The 21935-nt window shown below is 37.9% G+C and overlaps 1 protein-coding gene across 1 annotated transcript; it reads left to right on the forward strand.

The window, feature by feature from the left end:
* Positions 1–442: 442 nt before the first annotated feature.
* Positions 443–21394, forward strand: PGM3 (phosphoglucomutase 3). Its single transcript, XM_007951239.2, has 12 exons — positions 443–646; positions 2038–2222; positions 3806–3873; positions 7516–7649; positions 9822–10017; positions 12390–12547; positions 13269–13352; positions 14895–14993; positions 17036–17149; positions 18122–18244; positions 20082–20255; positions 21305–21394. Exons 1-12 carry the CDS (start codon positions 443–445, stop codon positions 21392–21394), a joined length of 1629 nt encoding a protein of 542 aa, XP_007949430.1.
* Positions 21395–21935: the final 541 nt, after the last annotated feature.

Below are 21935 nucleotides of genomic sequence, written 5' to 3' on the forward strand. Positions count from 1 at the left end.
GTGAAATCTTTTAGCTGAGAGTGAAGCATTTTAAATTCTACCTGGGTCAAGGAATAGTCCTTGAGCCAAAATGGGAGTTGAATTGGGACAACCTGATTTCTGCTCTGAATCTGGCCTGGAGTGGACAATGTAAGTAGGATGGGATCTTCTAGGTAAGGACTCTGGTGGTGTAGTGGGTAAAGCATTTGGCTGCTAACCATAAAGGTCCATGATTCAAACCCACCAGCCACTCTGCAGGAGAAAGATGAGGCAATCTGCTTCCATAAAGATATACAAGTTTAGGACCTCTATGGGGGTCACCGAGTTGGGATTGACTTGATGCATATGATCCTTTTGGGATGCTCAGAGTAAGGTAGACCTGTTAGGGTAGAGTGAAGCTTTTGAAGCAAACGGTCCTTGAAAAATTTATTATGTCTGAAAATTATTCCATAATTTCGTAGACATGGATTTAGATGCCATTACAAAATACTCTGCATTACACGCCAAGCCCAGTGGACTCATTCTTCAATATGGGACTGCTGGATTTCGAACAAAGGCAGAACATCTTGATCATGTCATGTTTCGCATGGGATTACTGGCTGTCCTGAGGTCAAAACAGACAAAATCTACGATAGGAGTCATGGTAACAGCATCACACAATCCTGAGGTAATGCATTTAGACTCTGTCAAAGCAAACCTTTATTTACAAGACCAAATCTAGTACCTGGGCAGTTTGACTCAAAGTACAGATTCCAATTTGAGGAATATGCTTTCTCATTATGTGCCTCTGGATTGGGGGATGGGGGCATAGGGACAAAAGTAAAAAACCACAACTTTTTCTTATTGGAACAGTCATTTTGCTTATGACTCTTTAGGGTATGGTGAGAAAGAAATGAGATACTGTCATTTTTTGGAGGGTGTCCATATTAGAGAAATAACAGAATGTTCTTCCCAGGTTAGTTGTATTCTGATAGTATCATTAATAAAAGGGTATTCTATGAACTTAGAATTGATGGAAGAGATTGGGGGTAGGAGCAGGAAGGGAGGAGAGGGCAAATATTTGAAAAGACAGCACATTTTGAATGTTGAGGCTGGTTTTCTATGGATAGAGAGTGGTTTCCTGTCCTGAATCAGCAGATGGCTGCAGGGATCCAAGAAATCCAAAAATTTGGGGCAGAATGTTGATGAAGCCCAGTACTTCTCATTTTCCTGACCAATTTATAATCAAAACATTAATTTTATTATGCATTGCCTATAGTTCAGTAATACATGGTTTCAATAATATGCTGTTATGTGATACTAAGGCAATAGATTTTTACTTTGTAGTAAAATTAGCTGCAAGTTACGTAGGCCAGTGTAGGATTGTTACCTCTACTTTCCCCTAAACAAGGAGATACTGCTTGTCCCATTCTAAATGTGTGGTAATGATAAATATGTAAATGTGAAAACCATCATAAATGATTAGTAACTTGTAGGAAGTACTCTAAATTTGTTAGTTTGAGAAGTATCAACCTAGTTCAAAACTATTCTGAACTATTTCCTTCAGTTGGCATTCAGTCCTAACTGTACTTTCATTCTAGGAATTTGAGCAGAACAGAATTAAGAGTCACTACTCAGCTGCTATGCCACTAGTGGTTGACAGGCTGGCCAGTATGTTCTTGGAGTCAGAGTTACAGGGTGAAGGCTCTGTACATGCCCTCAACCTCCTCCAGTTGTGCCCTAGTCAGTTAGGTGATAGTGAGTGCCAGTGTAGCAAGGTGGGTGGGAGATGTAAGAGTCAGGCTTTTAATATCAGCACTGACACTTAACTGTGTGGACATAATAAGCAAATTACCTAGTCTGTTTAAATCTCAGTTTTCTCATAGTAAGATTGATAAGTGTGTCATGAGGATCTAAAGAGATAATGTATCTAAAATTGAAACAGCTGGTTTTCAGTCTGTGGTCACTTGAAGTTGCTCTGCCATCACTGTCCTTTGTTGGGAGGAAAAATAGTATGAGTTCTCCTTCTTCAAGTCATCACTCATGAATATGAACAGATTGCTTATTGTTTCTTTTAAGGAAGACAATGGTGTAAAATTGATCGATCCTCTGGGTGAAATGTTGGCACCATCCTGGGAGGAACATGCTACCTGTTTGGCCAACATTGAGGAGCAGGATATGCAGAGAGTGCTGATTGACATCGGTGAGAAGGAAGCAGTGAATTTCCAACAAGATGCTTTCGTCGTTATCGGTAGAGATACCAGGTGAGCATCATAGTTATTGGTAGAGATACCAGGTGAACTAGGAGCTACCTGGTGAAGGCAGTTTTGAAAAACTAGTGTGAATGGTTACATCCTTCTCAGGATCCAAAAGGCTTTGAAAGAATTATGTGGAGTAGAACTGCCCTGAGCGGCTTGTCCATCTACCTAACTTTCGTAATAGGATGTAGGAGTAAGTCCGGTGGCTGGTGGGCCAAATGGTTAGGCACTTGACTAGGAGCTGATAGGTTGGCAGTTTGAACCCACCCAGACGTACCTCTGAAACAGGTCTGGCAATCTGCTTCTGAAAGGTCACAGCCTTGGAAACTCTTCTGAGCACAGTTTTACTCTGGTGGATTAGCCAGTAAGCAAGGTAAGCACTGGCTTACTTGTGCTGACTTTACTTATCTGTAACCAACAGTGTATTAAGTAATCACAAGTAAGCCTCTGCTTACTTTGCTTACTGGGTACTCTGTCCCTGTCAGTGAGTATAAATTTGAAGAGGCTTTGATTCTGTAGGAAGGTGCTGTGGGGTTTGGAGATGCCAACCATACCTAGAAGCAGAATCTTTGATGTGGTGAACAAATGTGAAATTATTCACTATAGATTAGTTAAGTACAAGCAAGCCTGGCTTATCTTGCTTGTTGAGGAATCTTACACTGAAATCACCATGAATTGGAATCAATTCTATTACAACTAAGAACAGCAACAGGAGTGAGTTGTAGGCTGGGTGTTAGACTTTTTTTTTTTTTTAAAAAAAACCCTTTATTGTGTTACCAGAGTGGTCTTTCAGACACCACTGATTGCAGATTTATAGGTAGCAGAAATATGCAAGTGACTTCAGCTCTGAAATAAATTACTATTCTACTGAAAAACTAGCCCATATGTATTTGGCTCTTGCCTCTTAACTAATTTGAACAGTTTGGAACATCTTTTTCTACAAGGCAAGTATGTAATCAACTTCATTTTCATGTATAAAAATAATTTGGACTTTTAAAAATGAAAATTTTTTTTTCAATCTGTGGTAGTTTAGGACCTAGTACTATATTATGCATGGTTTGACATTTATTGTAATTATTCTTTGACAACATAAATATTGTTAGAGTCAAACTTGGAGGGAAAAGGTGTTTTAAGATAGTAGGATTAGTGTATGATTTTATATCTATTTTCTAAATACATTTAAAAGCTAAAAATCTTTTCAAGAAATACGTTCTAAAAGCTACTGTAAAGTGCTTACAATTTACCTGTAGCTTCTCAGAGTGTACAGGAGCCCTGGTGGCACAGTGGTTAAGCACAAACTAACTGCTCACCAAAAGGCTGGCAGTTGGAACCCACAAGCCACTCCACAGAGAACCATGTGGCAACCTGCTTCTGTAAAGATTTACAGCCTTGGAAATCCTGGGGAGCAGCCCTACTCTGTCCTAGGTCACTAAGTATTGGAATCAACTTAAAGGCAGTGGAGTTTTTCAGAGTTAATAGATTTCCATTAAAATACAGCAAACTTCTTCTTATTCTGAAGTTTATAGCACATACCTGCATATTCTTTCAGAACAAGCAACTCTGCTGGTTTTATTTTCTTTCTTTCTTAGGCCAAGCAGTGAGAAACTTTCACAGTCTGTTATAGATGGCGTGACTGTCTTGGGAGGTCAATTCCATGGTAAGTAGTTAGCTATCTTGAGCTGTAAATTAATCTTTAAAATAAAAAAAACTCCATAAAAATTGCATAAGTATTTGTTTTTAAAAAGTTTCAAAATATTGATAAAAACATAAAAAATGAACTATCAGATATAAAATACTAAACTTTTCTTTTCCCCCCTGGGCATGCATATTTTCTCTATGGGAATACTGTAGGAGATGGTAGGTAGGACATTCTGATCTTCTACATCTTCCTTTACGTCAGTACACGTGGAAACCCTTGAAGCAACTTGAAGATGCTGATATTGGGAGACTTGTTGATATTAAATCAAAACCAAACCCATTGCCACTGAGATGAATCCAACTCCTAGCCACCCTCTGGGCAGAGTAGAATTGCCCTGTAAGGTTTACAACTATGAATCTTTATGGAAGGAGATTGCCTCATTTTTCTCCTGAAGAGGAGCTAGTGGGTTTGTACCATTTTGGTTAGCAGCCAAAGGCCTTAAGTACCACGCCATGAAAGCTTCTTTTGTCAATATTAGGTATTGCTAATAGCTGATGAACTGTGGAGTCAGCTGTTGCCTGTTAAATAGTGATGGAAATTACCTTTGGCCTACATGTAATCATGATTGTTTACTTTTGACAGATTTTTGAAATGCAAGACAAGGGAGACTCAATTATGTCCCTTGTTAAGACAGTGACTCCACTGTCTTGTGAACATTTTCCTAGTGTCATATCTTTCACATTGAAAAAAGAAAAATCTCTTCACCTTTTAAACCTCCCATCTAGCTCCTGCTGTGTTCAGTTCCTTCACAATTAGTCTGACCACTTAGAAGAGCCCATTGTCTATTTTCTTGTCTCCCAGTTTTTAGCCTGCTGAAGGTGAGTCTCTATCCTTGCTCCTCCAGTGCAATATCTCCTGTTACACTCATCTAATTTCTGATCGTCAAACCTGGGACTCAGCAACCCCATGGAATCTTTGGATAAGCTGCAGGGACCCTGTGACCTCTTGGGATCGGGTGCAGAGTATTGCGTGCACGTGCACTCTTCTAGGAAGGATACATAGCTTTGTCGGGGACTTACAAATAACATCAACAAGTCTCGTTTTAAAGTTGTTATTTCATTTGACTTCGTAGCTTTCCAACTATTAAAACTCCTGTTTTATTTTAGTTTTTACTTCCTTGGCCACTGTTCTTTACATAGCATCAGTTCTGGCTCTTCTGGCTCTTTTAATATGGGCATTCCTTAGTTCTTTTATGCTACACGATTTTCTGAATGGTGTACTGCCATAGTTTCAGCTACCTGTATCCTTGTATAGGGTGATCAAACTTTTTGACTACCTGCTGTGCACTATGTACATCACTGTATATCACAGCCAAGTCATAGTGAGAAACCTATTTTGTGTCTTGACATGTATGTGTGCTTGTGTATGTCACTAAAGAATTTCAATAAACAGTATTTACCTTTACTACATGTCATGCATTCATTGTTACGTTAAAAATGCAGAAATGCTAGTTGCCTCTCTGTGGGGTAAAGAATGTAACATTACCAAGAATTTGGTGTCTGTCCTTGGTTCCTGAGGGATAACCTCTAAAACCTTGGAATTTCCCCCATTGATTGAAGTGTCTTTGATAATGTCTCCACACCACATCTAACCTAACAAATTTTGATAAGTTATGCTTATCAGATGACTCAGGTGAGGACTGGCCAAGCCAGAAAGACCACCAAGTGATAAGCAGTTAACCTCAGGGAAGTGGGAATGTGATTCAATCAATCATGCCTATATAATGAGGTTCCATTTAAGGCTCTGAATGTTGTGGAAGCTCCAGGGGCTTCCTGGTTTGTGAAAAAAGATGCACTTGGCAGAATATTACATCCCTTATTAAGACTTGAAGGCTGAGCATGGGGAATGTTCCCAGACCTTGCCCTATGCCTATTTGTATCCTTTTTGTTGTAATAAAAATATAATTGTAAGTCATGTATAGGGTTTTCCTTGAATTTTGAGTGATTTTAGCAAAACTCAAGGGAGTAGTGGGAGCTAGCAGGGCAGAAGTAAGGAGGAGCTGGGAGTCACAAATTTATATTTGGGAAGTATAATTAAAAATAAAATGTAATCCCAATCCCAGTCCCTATCCAGAAAACCTCTCCACAATAATGAGGGGAGCCTCTCATTTTCAAGGGAGAATTAAAACCTTATTTTCAGTTTGTATTCACCCTTACACTTATGGCCGGCATCCTGAGGGGGCAGTGGGAAAACCCTCAGTTTGTAGCTAGGAAACATGAAGTGATGGTATCCTGGAGACTGTAAGCTTGCAACTGTTAATCTGAGGTCTTGGGCTGGTGGGACAGTCTGGAGGGATTGTGCCTTGTAACTTGTAACCCTGACTGAGTGTTTAGGGTTGGAGGAAGAAGTGCTGTATTTGTGGTTGGTCTCAGAAGTGGAACAAAGGAGGACAGATTGATAATGATTTGATTGATCTTTATATAAACAGCAACTGGTTTGTTTTGTATTATTTTGGTATAGTCTAAGTAGATCCCATGACCCACTGATGGGCTCCAGCCTGTAATTTGTAAAGCACTGATCTGGGTGTTTGTCTCCCCTTAGTTGGCCTACCCTCCCTGGATTCAGCCTGCCTCAAACTATATTCTTTCTACTCAGGCCTTTGAGCCAGTTCAGGTAGGGCTGATGCATTGAAATTGGAACAGAGTTGAATTTGTAAAATGTGGGTGTACTGGAACAATAACTGGAATGGAGAGATTATGGGTTGAAGCTCTGAAATGGGAGACTTGGAAGAGGCAGTGAGTCCTTTCAGGAGCCTGATGCAGGAGGTTGGATTATTGCCAGGAATGTAGAGGCCAACACACATTCCAAGCAGTGTGGGCCCTGCCGTCCCTGAGGGGCATCACCGCTTCTGCCTCTGCCAGTCACGAGTGCTGGTTGGGGTATGCGAGGCGCATGCTGCCCTTGACTTCTAAGAGGGAGGTTAAGTTTCTGTAAGGGTGTTGATCCATAATTTTTTCCTTTGCGGTACACCCACATTTTATAAATTTGAGTGCCTTCCTGTTCTGGTTTCACTTCCTTAGCCATGACTGAGTCCGGAAGCACCAGTTCGAAGCTCTGTTTCTACCTCCACAGAGGGTGACCTTCTCAAGACTCTCATTCTGTCTCTAGAACCATCATTCTTTCTAGTGTTGTATTCTTGTTGCCATGGTGACCCCACGTTTGCAGAGTAGAACTGTTCCACAGGGTTTTCAAGGCTGTGACCTTTCAGAAGCAGATCGCCAGGCCTGTCTTCTGAGATGCCTCAGCGTGAGTTCAAACCACCAGCCTTTGCTCAGGAGTCAAGGGCTCAACTGTTTGTGCCGCCCAGGTCCTCCTTCTAGTGTTTGAGTCTAGGAAAATTTGAGTGACTTCTTTAGTCTTTCCTTCATTTCACTCAGGAAAGAAAGGAGGTTAATGCAGCTGCAGCATGGGGAGAATGGGGGAAAGTAGTAGAAGATAAGGTTAGTGCGGTGAGCGGGGGCCAGATCGTGCTCAGCCTTTCAGGTCAAGGTAAGGATTTGGAGTTTATTCTAAATGCTCTGGGACTCAAGATGAATCCATTTAAACTTGGTTTTTTTCTTTATTAAATGTAGTGAATTTCTTTTTGTATTTCTATGACAGATTATGGCATGTTAACCACACCCCAGCTGCACTACATGGTGTACTGTCGAAATACCAGTGACCAGTATGGAAAGGCAACTATAGAAGGTTACTACCAGAAACACTCTAAGGCTTTTGTGGAACTTACCAAACAGGTGAAAATCTCTTGAACTTGGTTAGAATTTAAATAAATGAATCACCACAGATCAATTACAAAGATATATATAAAAATAATATATATTGTCATGTAATTGAGGTGAGGTTCTTATAATAGTTAACTGTTTTACAGTGTACAATTCAATAGTATTTAGTTGACAGTGTTGTCTAGTTCTCCAATTTCAAAACTTTTTGTCATGCCATAAAAATACTCCAGACCTATCAGGTAAATCTATTATTTCCCATTCCCTCTTCTCCCCTCTCCTGGTAACCTTTAATCTGTCTCTGAATTTGCCTTTCTGGATACATCATATAAAAGAATCATAAAATATGTCATCTTTTGTGTCTGGCTTCTTTGACTTAGCATATTGTGTTCAAGGTTCATGGAAGTTGTAGCATCTACTGTTAGTACTTTGTTCCTTTTTAGGGCAGTATCTCATTGTATGCATCTAGCACAATTTTATCCATTCATCATTGATGGACATTTGTGTTGTTTCTACCTTTTGACTGTTAAAAATAATGCTGTTCTAAACGTTGTTGCTGAAGTTCCTGTGTGGATATATGTTTTCATTTCTCTTGAGTTTGTAACTAGGTGTGAAACTGCTAGGTTGAACAATTTATCTTAATTAGATAGTTTGTCACTCCTTTCTGCAAAAGTACAAAATATATTTTTGTTCTCCCTAGGATTCCACAAAGTTCTCATCTACATATCCTGCTAACCATGGGTTGGCACTTACTTGGCAAGGAACACATCACATTCAGAGATCACTGAGGGGGAGTACCCTATTTTTTGCTTATGACACGCATAGTGTGCTCAGGAAATTAACATGCAAGGGAGTTCTGCAGTTTACAAAAAAGAGTATAATGTGTTATTTACATAAAAATATAGTACTATTCTTGCTATGGTTATCATAAATATTCATTTATATGACTTTGGTACCAGAGTTAATATAGGTGCTATTAGCTTTCTACTGTTGAGAAATATTTTTTTCTTAGGTATATTGGCTTGTTAAATCTGCATGAGATTCCAGGGGTTTATAATTCATTTGATCAACAAATATTATTTGTTATGGCCAGGCACAGTTCATCAAAACAAAGCCCCGCTCTCATAGCATAATATTCTAGGGTGAGAATGCGTGGAAAAGGAGATGGTTAATTAGGAAAAATACCAAGCCTGTCAGGTGGTATCTTATGCTATGAAGATCAGTAAAGCAGTGCAGATGGTTAGAGAATGAGAGATATTATTACAGCTCATTTATCTATATACTTATTCTCACATAAGAATGGCTGTCATGTAATATAGACCATGATAGAATTTTCAAGGGACCCTGCTTAATTGAGGCTAAATTCTAATAAAGTTCCATTCTAGTAACTGAAGTAACTTCAGTTACTGAAGTTATATAGTGTCAGAACTTCCTAGTATCCAAAATATTTTTAAATTTTAAATTTCATTTTTGCATTGGTTATGTATAAACCAGTTGCTACTAAGTTCATATGTGTCCAGTTGGAAGAGCGCTTCATGATTTCACTTAAATATCAGATACTGGTTTACGAAATGGCTGACTTACTGGAAGTAGATTATCTTAATGGATTACACCACCCAGGTCATGTATAAATAGTGCCTTTAACAACATTTGAACATGTGTACCTGCTAGTTTCTTGGGTTAAAATAAGTTAACTGAAATATAAGAAGATGTTTATATATATATATGTATATGTATATAAAGGAGCCACGTTGGCACAGTGATTAGAGCTCTGGTGGCATAGTGCCTAAGACATTTGACTGCTAACCAGAAGGCTGGCGGTTCAAACCCACCAGCCACTCCTCAGAAGGAAGATGGGGCAATCTACTACTGTAGTGATACTACGTTGGAAACGCAAGGTGGGGTTGCTATGAGTTGGATTACTCGATGGCAATGAGTTTGGTTTTCTGGTTTGCTGCTAACTAAAAAGGCTGGCAGTTCAAACCCACCAGCCGCTCTGTGGGAGAAAGATGTGGCATTCTGCTTCTGTAATGATTTCTAGCCTTGGAAATCTTACGGGGCAGTTCTACTTGAATCAAAATTGACTCAGCAGGAGTATGGATCTTGGTACACACACACACCCATATACATAAATACTTCACTTTTATAACTTGAAATGTTGTTTCCATGTATCTTTTTTCTGTGAAGGCTTCCTGCAGTGGAGATGAAAATAGAACACTTAAAATCGACTGTGCAAATGGTATTGGGGCCCTAAAGCTAAGAGAAATGGAACACTACTTCTCACAGAGCCTGTCAGTTCACCTATTTAATGATGGGACCAAAGGGAAACTCAATCATTTATGTGGGGCTGATTTTGTGAAAAGTCATCAGAAACCTCCTGAAGGTATGCAGAACTACTACTGTAAAATTTTGTTTTGAAGGCTCTTTGAAGACCATCTCATTTACAAAAGGAAGCAGCCAAATGAGTAAAGTCATGCCACTAGTCCTGGCTCTGCCACTGTTAGACATCTAGCAGTTTTTCCACTACATGGTCACATTGAAAATACGGTCTGTGTTCTCCAGCTATAAAGTCCATTTGTAGGAAATAAGGATGAGAAAAGTGAAATCAAAAAACAGTTACCTGAACTTCAGCATGCTCTATCACTGGTGGACTTGTAAACACACAGGTTGCTGGGCTCTACCCAGAGTTTCTAATTCTGTAAGTTTTGGATGGGGCCTAATAAATTACATTTTTTTTTAAAAAAGGTCCCAGACTTTGTTTATTTTGTTGCTTTGGGGACCACACTTAGTGAACCACTAATCTAAATGTTAGCAATAGTAAGTATAATTGCCTTTTGCTTTTTCTGAGACATTGTGGACAATGAATGCAACTCTATTTGGTTGTGATTGCAAAATCAGTTTTTCCACAGTGGACATATTAGGAGGAAGACTTTCATCAGATTGCAGTGTCCTACAATTATCTGCATTATAGATTCTAAATTGGCAGCCTCTAGGCTAAATCGGCTTACATGTATGTTTTGTTTGGTCTGCTCTGTATGTTTAATTGCATTTGTTCCCTCCATTTAAAAATTCTGTGATTTCATTTAAGTATCACTCTCTTTACCAAAGGCAGAAATAGCCATACTTAACCATATTTTTTGCATATAATGCACCCATGGAAATAATGCATGCACTCATATAACATGCATAGTGTGCACAGGAAGCTAATGTGCTGGTGTATTGGGGGGGGTGTTGCGTGGTTTGCAAAAAACAAAACCAAACACCGTGTAATAGGAGCATTATTTGCATAAACACGGTACATGGTTGTAGTCTGCTGCATTTGATAGCTGCTGCCCCTCATCTGGTAGCATAGTGCCTAAGGCACTTGACAGCTAACCAGAAGGCTGGTGGTTCAAACCCACCAGCCACTCCTTGGAAGGAAGGCTAGGCAATCTACTTCCATAGTAATATCGCTTTGGAAACCCAAGGAGGGGTCGCTATGAGTTGGGTCTGACTTGACAGAACATCACAACAACAACAAACCTCCTGCAGAAACAGGACATGCATTCTACAGAACTCTACAGACATCACCCAGTTCCCTCACTCATTTATATTAATTCTGCTTCACTTTAGGAGCATTTACATTTTCAACTTTTGGTCAAATTATTTTTAATCAGCCAATTTTAGCTTCTTTTCAAGGAATTGCTTGTTTTGGTATTTGTTTTATTGACAGTTCAGTTCTGTGCTACTCTTTTATGCATTCACTGAGTATTTGAGCTCTTCCTCCCTACTGCTCTAGGTACTGGAGATTACGAACAAAACCCACAGGTTCTCCGTTTTCTGGAAACTTGCATTCTGTGTCTCATGTTGTTGTATGCCGTTGAGTTGGCCCTGACTCATAGCAACCCCTCCTTGGGTTGCCGAAGCAGTATCACTACGGAAGTAGATTGCCCAACCTTCCTTCTGAGGAGTGGCTGGTGGGTTTGAACCACCAGCCTTCTGGTTAGCAGTCAAGTGCCCTAGGCACTATGCTACCAGGGCTCCTGGTAGCATAAATATATATTTATATTCCAGGGGGAAAAAACAACAAAAAAAACCCCCTCACTTCTTAGTTGCCTCATGTTGAATTTATCACTGTGCTGCTGTTATGGTTGAGAAACACTCAAATTTTCTTTAAAAAAATTAGAGTCGAAAATTTGATAACTATGCAAATTATACAAACTCACATGCTGTAATTTTTGTTCTCTTATCAGTGTTTCTTGTTTATGCTGTGAACAAATAAATCACTTCTATCAGAAATAAAGCACACACCTGACCTATTGCTAATTTATATATGTATGTAAGGGATATCACACTACTAGGTAAATTGCATTAAGATACTATCTGTAGTTTTCAAAACTGTATAGGAAACCTGTCTTAACTAAACCACCTAGCTTGTAAAATGGAATTTTTATTTTAGTATTATATCAAGTTTCAGAATAAAGAGATTTTGAGTGTTCCTTTTTCAGTTTGCTGTAAAAGAATTTGACCTGTAAAAAACACCAGTAAACTGGAACAGAATTTAAAGATTAAGACATTGGTTTTTGTGGAAGGGTAATGGTGGAACGGTTATTTTAAATATCTCATAGAAAAATCATAGGAGACATGCTATTTGCAACATATAAGGCCAGTTATGATCTACTTTATTGAAAAATTTTCCATAGTAACTAGCGTGAGAGAAAAACTTAAAACTAATTATGTTGACAGAAATGAGATTTTAAATTACTCTTGTGCTAGGAATGGAAATGAAGTCCAATGAAAGATGCTGTTCCTTTGATGGGGATGCAGACAGAATTGTTTATTACTACCAAGATGCTGACGGTCACTTTCATCTTATAGATGGAGACAAAATAGCAACACTAATTAGCAGCTTTCTTAAAGAGCTTCTATTGGAGGTATTTTGGGGTGATTGGTTACCATGGCAAACAAGATATACTAGTAAAATAATTCTGTATCAGACAGTCATTTGAATGTCTAAAAGGCATTACTTATGGATAATTTCTCATGTTTGTGGCTAGGAAATGCAGAAAGTAGTAGTAATTCCAATTTCAATATTGGGCATTGATTTTGGAACCTGAAGATACTTTTTTGTTTCTTCTACTGGCAAAGTTTTATGATTTGAAGCTTTATGAAGTTTTAGTTTTTTTTATAACTGATCTTTTAATGACAGTTCTACCATCCTCCCCAAAGCCTGAAATCTAAACAGAAATACTCATCATCTGAGAGATTTATTATTATTTTTTATTATTATCATGATCAGCTTTGTAATGAGATATTTTGTTCTTTCTGGAAATAAATTTCAGGCTGGCTTTTGTATACAATTGGAAATAATTGTTATAATTTAGTAAAAATATATTTTACTTTAAGAACTCAATAAATACTTTAAATAAAAGATAAAAAGATCAAGAGATGATTGTTCATATGTTCTTTACTTTAAAACATTTTAGCCACTTTTCTGGTTTACATGTACATTTTCAGTAAGTCATTTATTACATACACCAGGCTATGGCTGAACTGGCAGAAGATTTTATGTTATCTTTTATAGCTCATTATATTTTTGCTTTTATAGACTCTTTTACTTCTGATGGTAAGTTAAGTATCATTGTTTTCTTCTAGGTTGGAGAAAGTTTGAGTATTGGTGTTGTACAAACTGCATATGCAAATGGAAATTCAACACGGTATCTTGAAGAAGTTATGAAGGTATTGAATCATTTTTTATTTTTGTAAATTTCTTAATTCTATTTTAGGCTGTATCTGTGGGGAAAATAATGTCCTTATGAGTGAATAAGCAGTTGTGCAGGGAGCTGAGCCACTGTCCATGTAAAGGTAAAATACAGTTTAAAAATCAGAAAAAAACTCATTCTCTGATATTAAAAGGGAAAAAGACTTTCTACCCTTTTCTAAAAGCGTTTCCTTTAGAAAACTTGTCATCAAATTCTTTCTCTGCCTCTTTAAAGTCTCTTGATAATTTTGTAATCCAGGAATATATTTTAAGTGCCGAGGAATCTCTTTGAAATGTGAGTTTAGTTATGTCAAGATTGGCAGACTGCAGTCCTGTAGGCCAAGTATAAGTAGCCATCTATGTTTGTTTTGTTTGAACATTTTATTGTGGTCTGGATGAAAGTTTACACAGCAAATAACTTCCCATTCAACAATTTATATGTTTTGTCTTGTGACATTAATTGCAGTCCCCTCAATGTAACACTTCTCTCTTTCCTTACCCTTCCTACCTTCTGAACTTTGTTTTTGGGCAAATGCTGCCCTTTTGGTCTCTTAGTTTGTTCTGAGGAGCATGTTCCTCATGGATGTTATTGTTTACTATATTATAGGCTGAAAGGGGATCTTTGGGTGTGGGTTCAGTGCCAGGTTTGAAAGGTGTCTAAGGGCCATAGTCTTGGGGGGCCGCCAACCGGTTTTAAAAAAAAAAATTTTTTTTTTGCATACAACCAAGCTCACTCGTTTATGTATTATTGTCTGTGGCTGCTTTCATACTACAATGGAAGAGTTGGGTAGTTAATAAAAAAGAAACCTGTGGCCTGCAAAGCTTAAGCTGTTTACTGTCTGGCCCTTTACAGAAAAAGCTTGGCCAACCCTACTGTAAGCCATTCTCCATATGATAATTAAATTCGGTTTTCTAAAACATGAAGATCCTATCGCTCCCCTCTTCCTTAAGCCCTTGACTGTGTGCTTCTTCAGAAGCCCTAAACTGAAAAACCAACCAACCAACTTCATTGCCATTGAGTCTATCCCAACTCATAGCAACCCCCTTTGGGTTTCTGAGGCCATAATTGTCTACAGAAGTAGATTGCCCAGTCTTTCTTCCACGGAGTGGCTGGTGGGTTTGAACCACCAATCTTCTGGCTAGCAGTCAAATGGCCCAGAGACGCTGGGTGGTGCAACAGTTAACTCACTGGCTGCTACCAAAAGGTTGGTAGTTCAGGTCTACTCAGAGGTGCCTCAAAAGAAAGGCCTGGTGATCTACTTCCAAAACAGCCGCTGGCCTGTGGGGGCACAGTTCTACTTTGACACCAAGGTGATCCTCATGACTCAAAGGTTTGGTTTGGTGTGCTTCCTCACTGCACCCACTCTCCCACCGTAAAACCTGCCATGTTGTATTTAATTGCTTACTTGTCTTTTTCACTAGACGAGGCTCCAAAAGTTCTGTTCTTTTTTGTACACCTAGGATAGTAGGTACACAGTATTTGTTAATTGAGTAACTGTTGTCATGGTTATTTGTTTTAGGTACCCGTCTACTGTACTAAAACTGGTGTGAAACATTTGCACCACAAGGCTCAAGAGTTTGACATTGGAGTTTATTTTGAAGCAAATGGGCATGGCACAGTAAGTTCTCTCAAACAGTTACAACTGTGGCTTTAGCTGGCACTTTTCATTATGATGGGCATTCTGTATCTGGGGCAGTAACAGGTAATAGTCCACTTTCATAAGATGGTTGGGATGGCTGTAAAATAAGATTATTTGGTTAATTTAATATTTTATTCTATAACAAGTATTTTTTTATAGCTGGCCATAGGTGGGAAAAGGAAATCTTCAGTAGTTGTGATGAAATTAAAGTTACTAGAAAATTTAAATTATAAACTACTAGACAGAAATGTGTTTAATTAGTGATAAGCATAATGACTTTTTTATTCCCTTAGCAGATAAATTTTTTTTTTAATTTTGAGATATAATTCATATACTATTTACTATTTTAAAGAGTGCAAGTCAGTGAGTTTCAGTATATTCACAAGGTTTAGAATTTAAAAAAAAATTTTTTTAAACCTCATCTCATTTTGTAATTGGATTTGAAGTGTCCAACAGAAAACCTCAATCTAGGCCAGATCATTTTCTTAATTAATTAGACTTAGGCTTCTGAAGGCCATAAATATAAGAAGGGGAAAAAACTAAGTAAGTTCCTAGAAAATGCAGTTAAAATACAACTTCAGTGATCCAATCTAGAGCTTGGTAAACATTTTGTTAAAGGGCTCGATAGAAATGCTTTAGACTTCGTGGGCCAGAAAGTCTGATGCAGTTACTCTGCCCTTGTAGTCTGAGTGAAAAGGTATGGCTGTGTTCTAATAAAACTTTTATTTACATAATCAAGTGGCTGGTCTGTGCCTTGGATTACCAACCCTTGATCAAACATACATTTCATTAAATGGCTGAGCATAATATGGTACTCCCCAGAGTATGAGACCTCTTGAGAGCAGTAAAAACACTGATAATTCCAAAAGGATGTAGAAATCTTGAGGAGTTGTATGTTTCTTATACTTAACAGCCATGATACAATTTGCCATAAATGAGAAATATGAACCCTTTTCCTACTTTGGCTAGCTGCTGCTGCTTGTTGTTTGGCGCTGTCAAGTTGACTCTGACGCATAGTAACTCTGTGTGCAACAGAATGAAACACTGCCTGGTCCTGTGCCAGCCTCACTATCCCCACTATACTTGAGTCCATCATTACAGCCACTACATCAATCTGTCTCATTGAGGGCCTTCCCCTTTGTTGACCCTCTCCATCTTACCAAGCATGATATCCTTCTGCAGAGAATGGTCCCTTCTGACAACATGACCAAAGTAGGTGAGATGAAGGCTGGCCAGTCTCACTTCCAAGGAGCATTCTGGCTACACTTCTTCCAGGACAGATCTGTTAGTTCTTTAAGCAGTCCATGGTACTTTCAGCATTCTTCATCAACACCACAACTCAAAAGCATCGGCTTTTCTTAGGTCTTCCTTATTCACTGTTCAGCTTTCACAGGCATATGAGGTGATTGAAAATGGCCTGGGTTAGGTGAACCTTAGAGACATCTTTGCTCTTCAAGCACTTTAAAAAGGTTTTTTGCAGCAGATATATATAGTCTAGCTTATATCCTTAAAAATTTTAGTCCAATAAATTGTACTAGTTGCAGTGAATTATATCTTTCAAAGTAAAATGGATGCAGACCAAGTCAAGTAACCAGATTACACAGAAATGATAGAGCTTGCCGAAGCCAAATGTACCAACTAATTTTGTGTATTTTCCTTTTGTCAAAGTGGTGTTTCCTTTGTAATCAACCATTTAAACTTTGATAACCAGTTTTATAATCCATAAATAAACCATTTTGCGGGGGGCAGGCTGGTAATCTCTTTCAGGTTCTTGTTTTATTTTTTTACTTAATATTGCCATTTTCTCCCTCAGTTCTTCCATTTTCACTAAATTTCAAAAGTGGTTTTAGCTAGTCTTCCTAAGGTGGCATAGTACCTCAGGCATTTGACTGCTAACTAGAAGGATGGTAGTCCAAACCCTCCAGCCGCTCTGCGGAAGGATGATGGGGCATATGGTTTTAGCTAGAATGAAAGAAGAATGGGGCTGTTAGGGTGATTTGTTTTGTACACGTTCATTGCAGGTGTTGTTTAGTAAATTTGCTGAAATGAAGATAAGACAACTAGCAAAAGAACTAGAGGATAACAAAAGGAAAGCTGCTAAGATGCTTGAAAACATTTTTGACTTGTTTAACCAGGTAAGAATGGACTCCTGGTCTACCTTTACATTATTCAGAAGATAGACAGAATGGAGTATACTGTGTAAAAAATAAGAAGGGATTAAGTCCTGGCCTGGTGGCTTCCTTGCAACAGTGTTACATACAGTTGGGATTTACACTGAAATGGTGTAACAATTTTTTTATATGCTTCACTCCCTGGTTTTTATGATGAAAGTTCTTTTAAGTATGATGAATCCACCTAGGTTCAACAACTTCTGAGTATAGATATGTTACTATTTTTAAACCTTCTAGAGAAAATTATATTGGTTGTCCCTTTGACAAAGGACATGTCTGTAAGTTAGATACAGTTGGGATTGGAGTAGAGTGTGGTTATGGATGAGCAAAGATGAAAAATACAGGGAAAAGTGATGGAATTGATATTTAAGCATCTTCTGCATATTGTCCACTTTACATACATTTATCATGTACTTCTTGCAGTAACACTGTGACAGGGGTTATTATAATCATTTTAGAAATGACGAAAACAGAGGCTTAGAACTAGTAAGTGGCAAGTATGACTCCAACTTCCGGTGTTATCTTACACCAAAGCTCCCATTTCTCCACTTTGCCTTGATGCCTTCCAGTATGTAGTACCTATTAATACCTAAAAAGGGGGATCTAGTTATAAAGAAAAATTTGAGTCACAGAATGTTAGTGCTGGATCCTTAAGAGGTATCCAGTCTAATCACATTTTACAGATAAGATTAAAGGCAAGTGTCTCAAGACTTAGTTTCAGTATTCTTTATATACCTTTTACACTGTCTTCCCTAGATAACTCTCATTATTGTTCATTTTCATCCACACACAAAAAAAATCATTAGTTATTATGCTACGTGGAGTTGGGGAGGAGCACAAGGCACTATGATTGGTTTGCTAAGACAGAAACCATTCACATTCAAGATCTGCTTGTGTTAAGAGAGTGATTTCTTGTATTGTTTTCCCATCGCACAGGCAACTGGTGATGCTATTTCTGACATGCTTGTGATTGAAGCAATTTTAGCTTTGAAGGGCTTGACTGTACAACAGTGGGATGCTCTCTATACGGATATTCCAAACAGACAACTCAAAGTTAAGGTATGAGAGAGGGTTTTATAATAACTGCTAAAACCTATTACCCAGAATCTCACTATATAAAAATATTTGCCAAGTATGTCATATTTTGTTCTATACATACGCATACATCAACATAGAAAATCACACATTGAAGTTCTAGGGAGCCCAGTTCTGACACATGTGGAGCTGCCATGAGTCGGGGATCAACTACATAGCAACTGGTTAACCGTATTTTCCCACATTTTAAAAAAAATTACAGAATGGGTGTAAATTCCCTTTACTTTTATTATACAAATAGTTGGTTTCTAATTTTATCATAAATGATGTAAGCCACTCTATTCATCACTTTTTTTTTATGGTTTTACTATGGGAAATTTAAAACACAGAAAGTAGAGGGAACAGAAAAGTGAACCTTCACATACTCAGCTTTAATAGGTTTCATCTAGCTCCCTACTCAAATATTTATACCCTCCAGATTATTCTGAAGTAAACCCTGATAGTTTATCATTTCAAGTGCACATATTTCCTCTGCATTACTCTGTAACATTATGATAAATAAAGGTTGAAGTTGTCAAGGATTTAATTTTATTTGGATCCACAGTCAACATGATGGAAAGCTGAAATCAAACAATGTATTTCATTGGCCAAATCTGCTACAAAAAACCTCTTTAAAGTGTCAGAGAGCAAAAATGTCACCTTGAAGACTGGTCTTGGTGGAAGTATGGCCAGAATGCTCCTTAGAAGTGAGAATGGCCAGACTTCATCTCTCACACTTTGGTCATGTTAGAAGGGAGCAGTCCCTGGAGAAGTATAATGTGCTGAGTCAAACAGAGGGTCAGTGAAAAGGGGGAAGCCCCTCAATGCAGCTGTGATGATGGGCTCAAGCACTGTAAGGATGGTGAGAATGGCAAAGGACCGGGCAACTGTTTTGTTCTTTTGTACAAAGGGTCACTATGAGTTGAAACCAACTGGATGGCACCTAACGGCTCCTGCTGTTGTTACAGAGTACTTTCTGACGCTAGGTGCTGAGAAGGGGTATGTGAGCACAATGGATGAGAAATGTTTTGAGGCATTTGAGATGAATTGCTAATTTAGTTCCTGCATTTGAGATGAATTGCTAATTTAGTTCTATTCAGGTTTATACTAGTTTATTATACATTCACCAGAATTGGTGAAAGACAATTAGAGATATGAAAGCCAAATTTCTCAGAAAAAGCTACTTCAAATGAGTTTTTGTCATATTTATGAGAAATCATGACCCTTTTATAAATGGGTATTTTTGAAAAAGAAGGTAACTGGCAACCTAAGGTTATTTGAAAGAAGCCCTGATGGTGCAGTGGAAAAGCCTGTGGTACTTTAAACCCACCAGCTGCTTCACAGGACAAACATGTGGCAGTCTGCTTTCATGAGGATTAGCTTTGGAAACTCTATGGGGCAGTTCTGTTTTGTCCTAAAGGATTGCTGTGGGTTGTAAGTGACTCAACAGCAATGAGTTTTCAACATCAATGGGTTTTAAGGTTAACTGATCAATGGCTTTACTGGAGTCCAAAATTTGCTTTAGTAATAAGGAAAAATGATTTTATAACTTTGAGACAGTCTGTGGAAATGTGTATCTCTTTTTGTGAAAGGGAATTTTTTATAGATCAAGAAAGACGTCACATAAATGTTGGAATTTTATCCTGTGCTTAATCTGGTACTTTGCTATCTCTGTGTTGTAGTCCATGGTACAATAAGCTGAGGTCTGTTATATTAAAATGAAAGGTCCCTATTCTTTTGGTGGGAATGTAATTATGTTGAAGAGGTGAATTTGCTGAAAGGAAGTTAAATATGGTAACAAATACAAAATATTTGTGCTTAGGTTGCAGACAGGCAAGTTATTAGTACCACTGATGCTGAAAGACAAGCAGTTACACCTCCAGGACTACAGGAGGCAATCAACGGCCTGGTGAAAAAGTACAGGCTTTCGCGAGCTTTCGTTCGGCCCTCTGGAACAGAAGATGTAGTCCGAGTATATGCAGAAGCAGATTCCCAAGTAAGATGGGTAGTTCTATTGAAAAAAGGTGCAATGTGTCTAATAGCATAGGTTGGTGGGGGCTGCGGAGCAGGGAGACAATAGTGTAGTAGAGAAAAGAAAATTTTAAATAGTGTTTGGCCTATTACACTCTTTGAGATTTATTTATGGGCCTTTTACGTTCTTATCAAGACTATACACTTGAACAGAATTAGACTCACTTAGCTTATTTCTCTATTGATTTATTCTAGACTTCCTGAAAGTGCCATATTTCTAACTTAAGTGTGAATAATTAATACTTAGATTGATACATGTTAAGTTTATGCAGTGTGAATGGCATTACCCTCTTTTATTCTCCTTAAAAATACAATCCACTGATATTATGAAAACAAGTTTAATGGTCTATTTCTAAATCTATGTCCATCATCCACACTGTTTGAAATCCATCTTTGGGTTTGGACTCGTGATTTGTTTATAAAACTATTTCCTGTGTGGGCCTTTGTTACTTTTCTGGCGGGGTCAGGATTGTGTGATGTAGGTTTTTATAATTTGCTCCATCTTGTCTTTCACCTTAAATACTTAATAAAGGTGGTCACATCGCTGGGGCAAAGTAGAATAGGTTGAATCAGGGACTCAGAAAGAGCACATTTCCAATTAATTTAAAAAATAGCTGGCAGCTTTTGTGAAAAACCCCCTAGGCCGTCCTAGAATATGGTAAATGAATAGTCCTTGATAAAGAGAAGTAGACTATGACTGAGGTCATAACACTGGCTTAGTCTTAGGCTAACAGTAGCCTTCTTATCTCTAAGAAATTAGGTTTCATTTAACTATCAGAGTTTTGGAATGGTAAGTTTTAGAATTAGCTAAAAACTTACCTTATTTAGAAGAATTTCACCTGTCTTCCATTTATTTAAAGGCCTTGGAATTTCTTACTGAAAGATGAAGAAAAAAAGTTTTCATTTGAATATGTTAGTGTAACAAAAATAGAAAACCCCCTTCCTTAGATTTGTAGGTAGCATATGGTAGATGTTATGTCATTTTCATCTAATCTCCTTTAATGTAATTTGCAGGAAAGTGCAAATAGCCTTGCATATGAAGTAAGCTTGGCAGTATTTCAGCTGGCTGGAGGAATTGGAGAAAGACCCCAGCCACGTTTCTGAAGACAGTTTGAATACTCCTGAGAAACTTGATTTTTTAAAAGATATTTTTACAAAATAATAGTAGTGTTACTAGTGCAACAGACATGAAGACTTGTAAAATCTGAATGTTTATAGCACATCTTACGGGATTGTTCTAGATCGGATTCTTTTTATTTTTGGACACTACCAGAATAAATCTTTAGAAAAAAGTAAAAACACTACCAGAATAATTTTTTTAGAAATAGGTAAGCCACCTAAAATTCATTTTTTTTTAAAAAAAACTTACCTCTAAGTTTAGTCTCACTGATGTAAAATATTGGGATTTAAGTATATGATCCAATTATTAACTTTACAATGTGTGTAGGGAAGAATTCATGAGAGTGCTGGAAAATAAAAGCTTATTTAACTCCTTGTGGCATCTTTTCCATCTCCATTACTTAACCAGAATGTTGTTTTGCAGTAGTCACATCTTTGATACAATTTTCCATACCAGGATCTTCAGAATGCATACGGAAGACTTACCTATTTGATTACTGTCACCAGGACATCAGCGGCATAAATA

Source organism: Orycteropus afer, unplaced genomic scaffold (assembly GCF_000298275.1).
Source record: "Orycteropus afer afer isolate SDZICR_OR568_19922 unplaced genomic scaffold, OryAfe1.0 scaffold00011, whole genome shotgun sequence".
Classification (NCBI taxonomy): Eukaryota; Metazoa; Chordata; class Mammalia; order Tubulidentata; family Orycteropodidae; genus Orycteropus; species Orycteropus afer.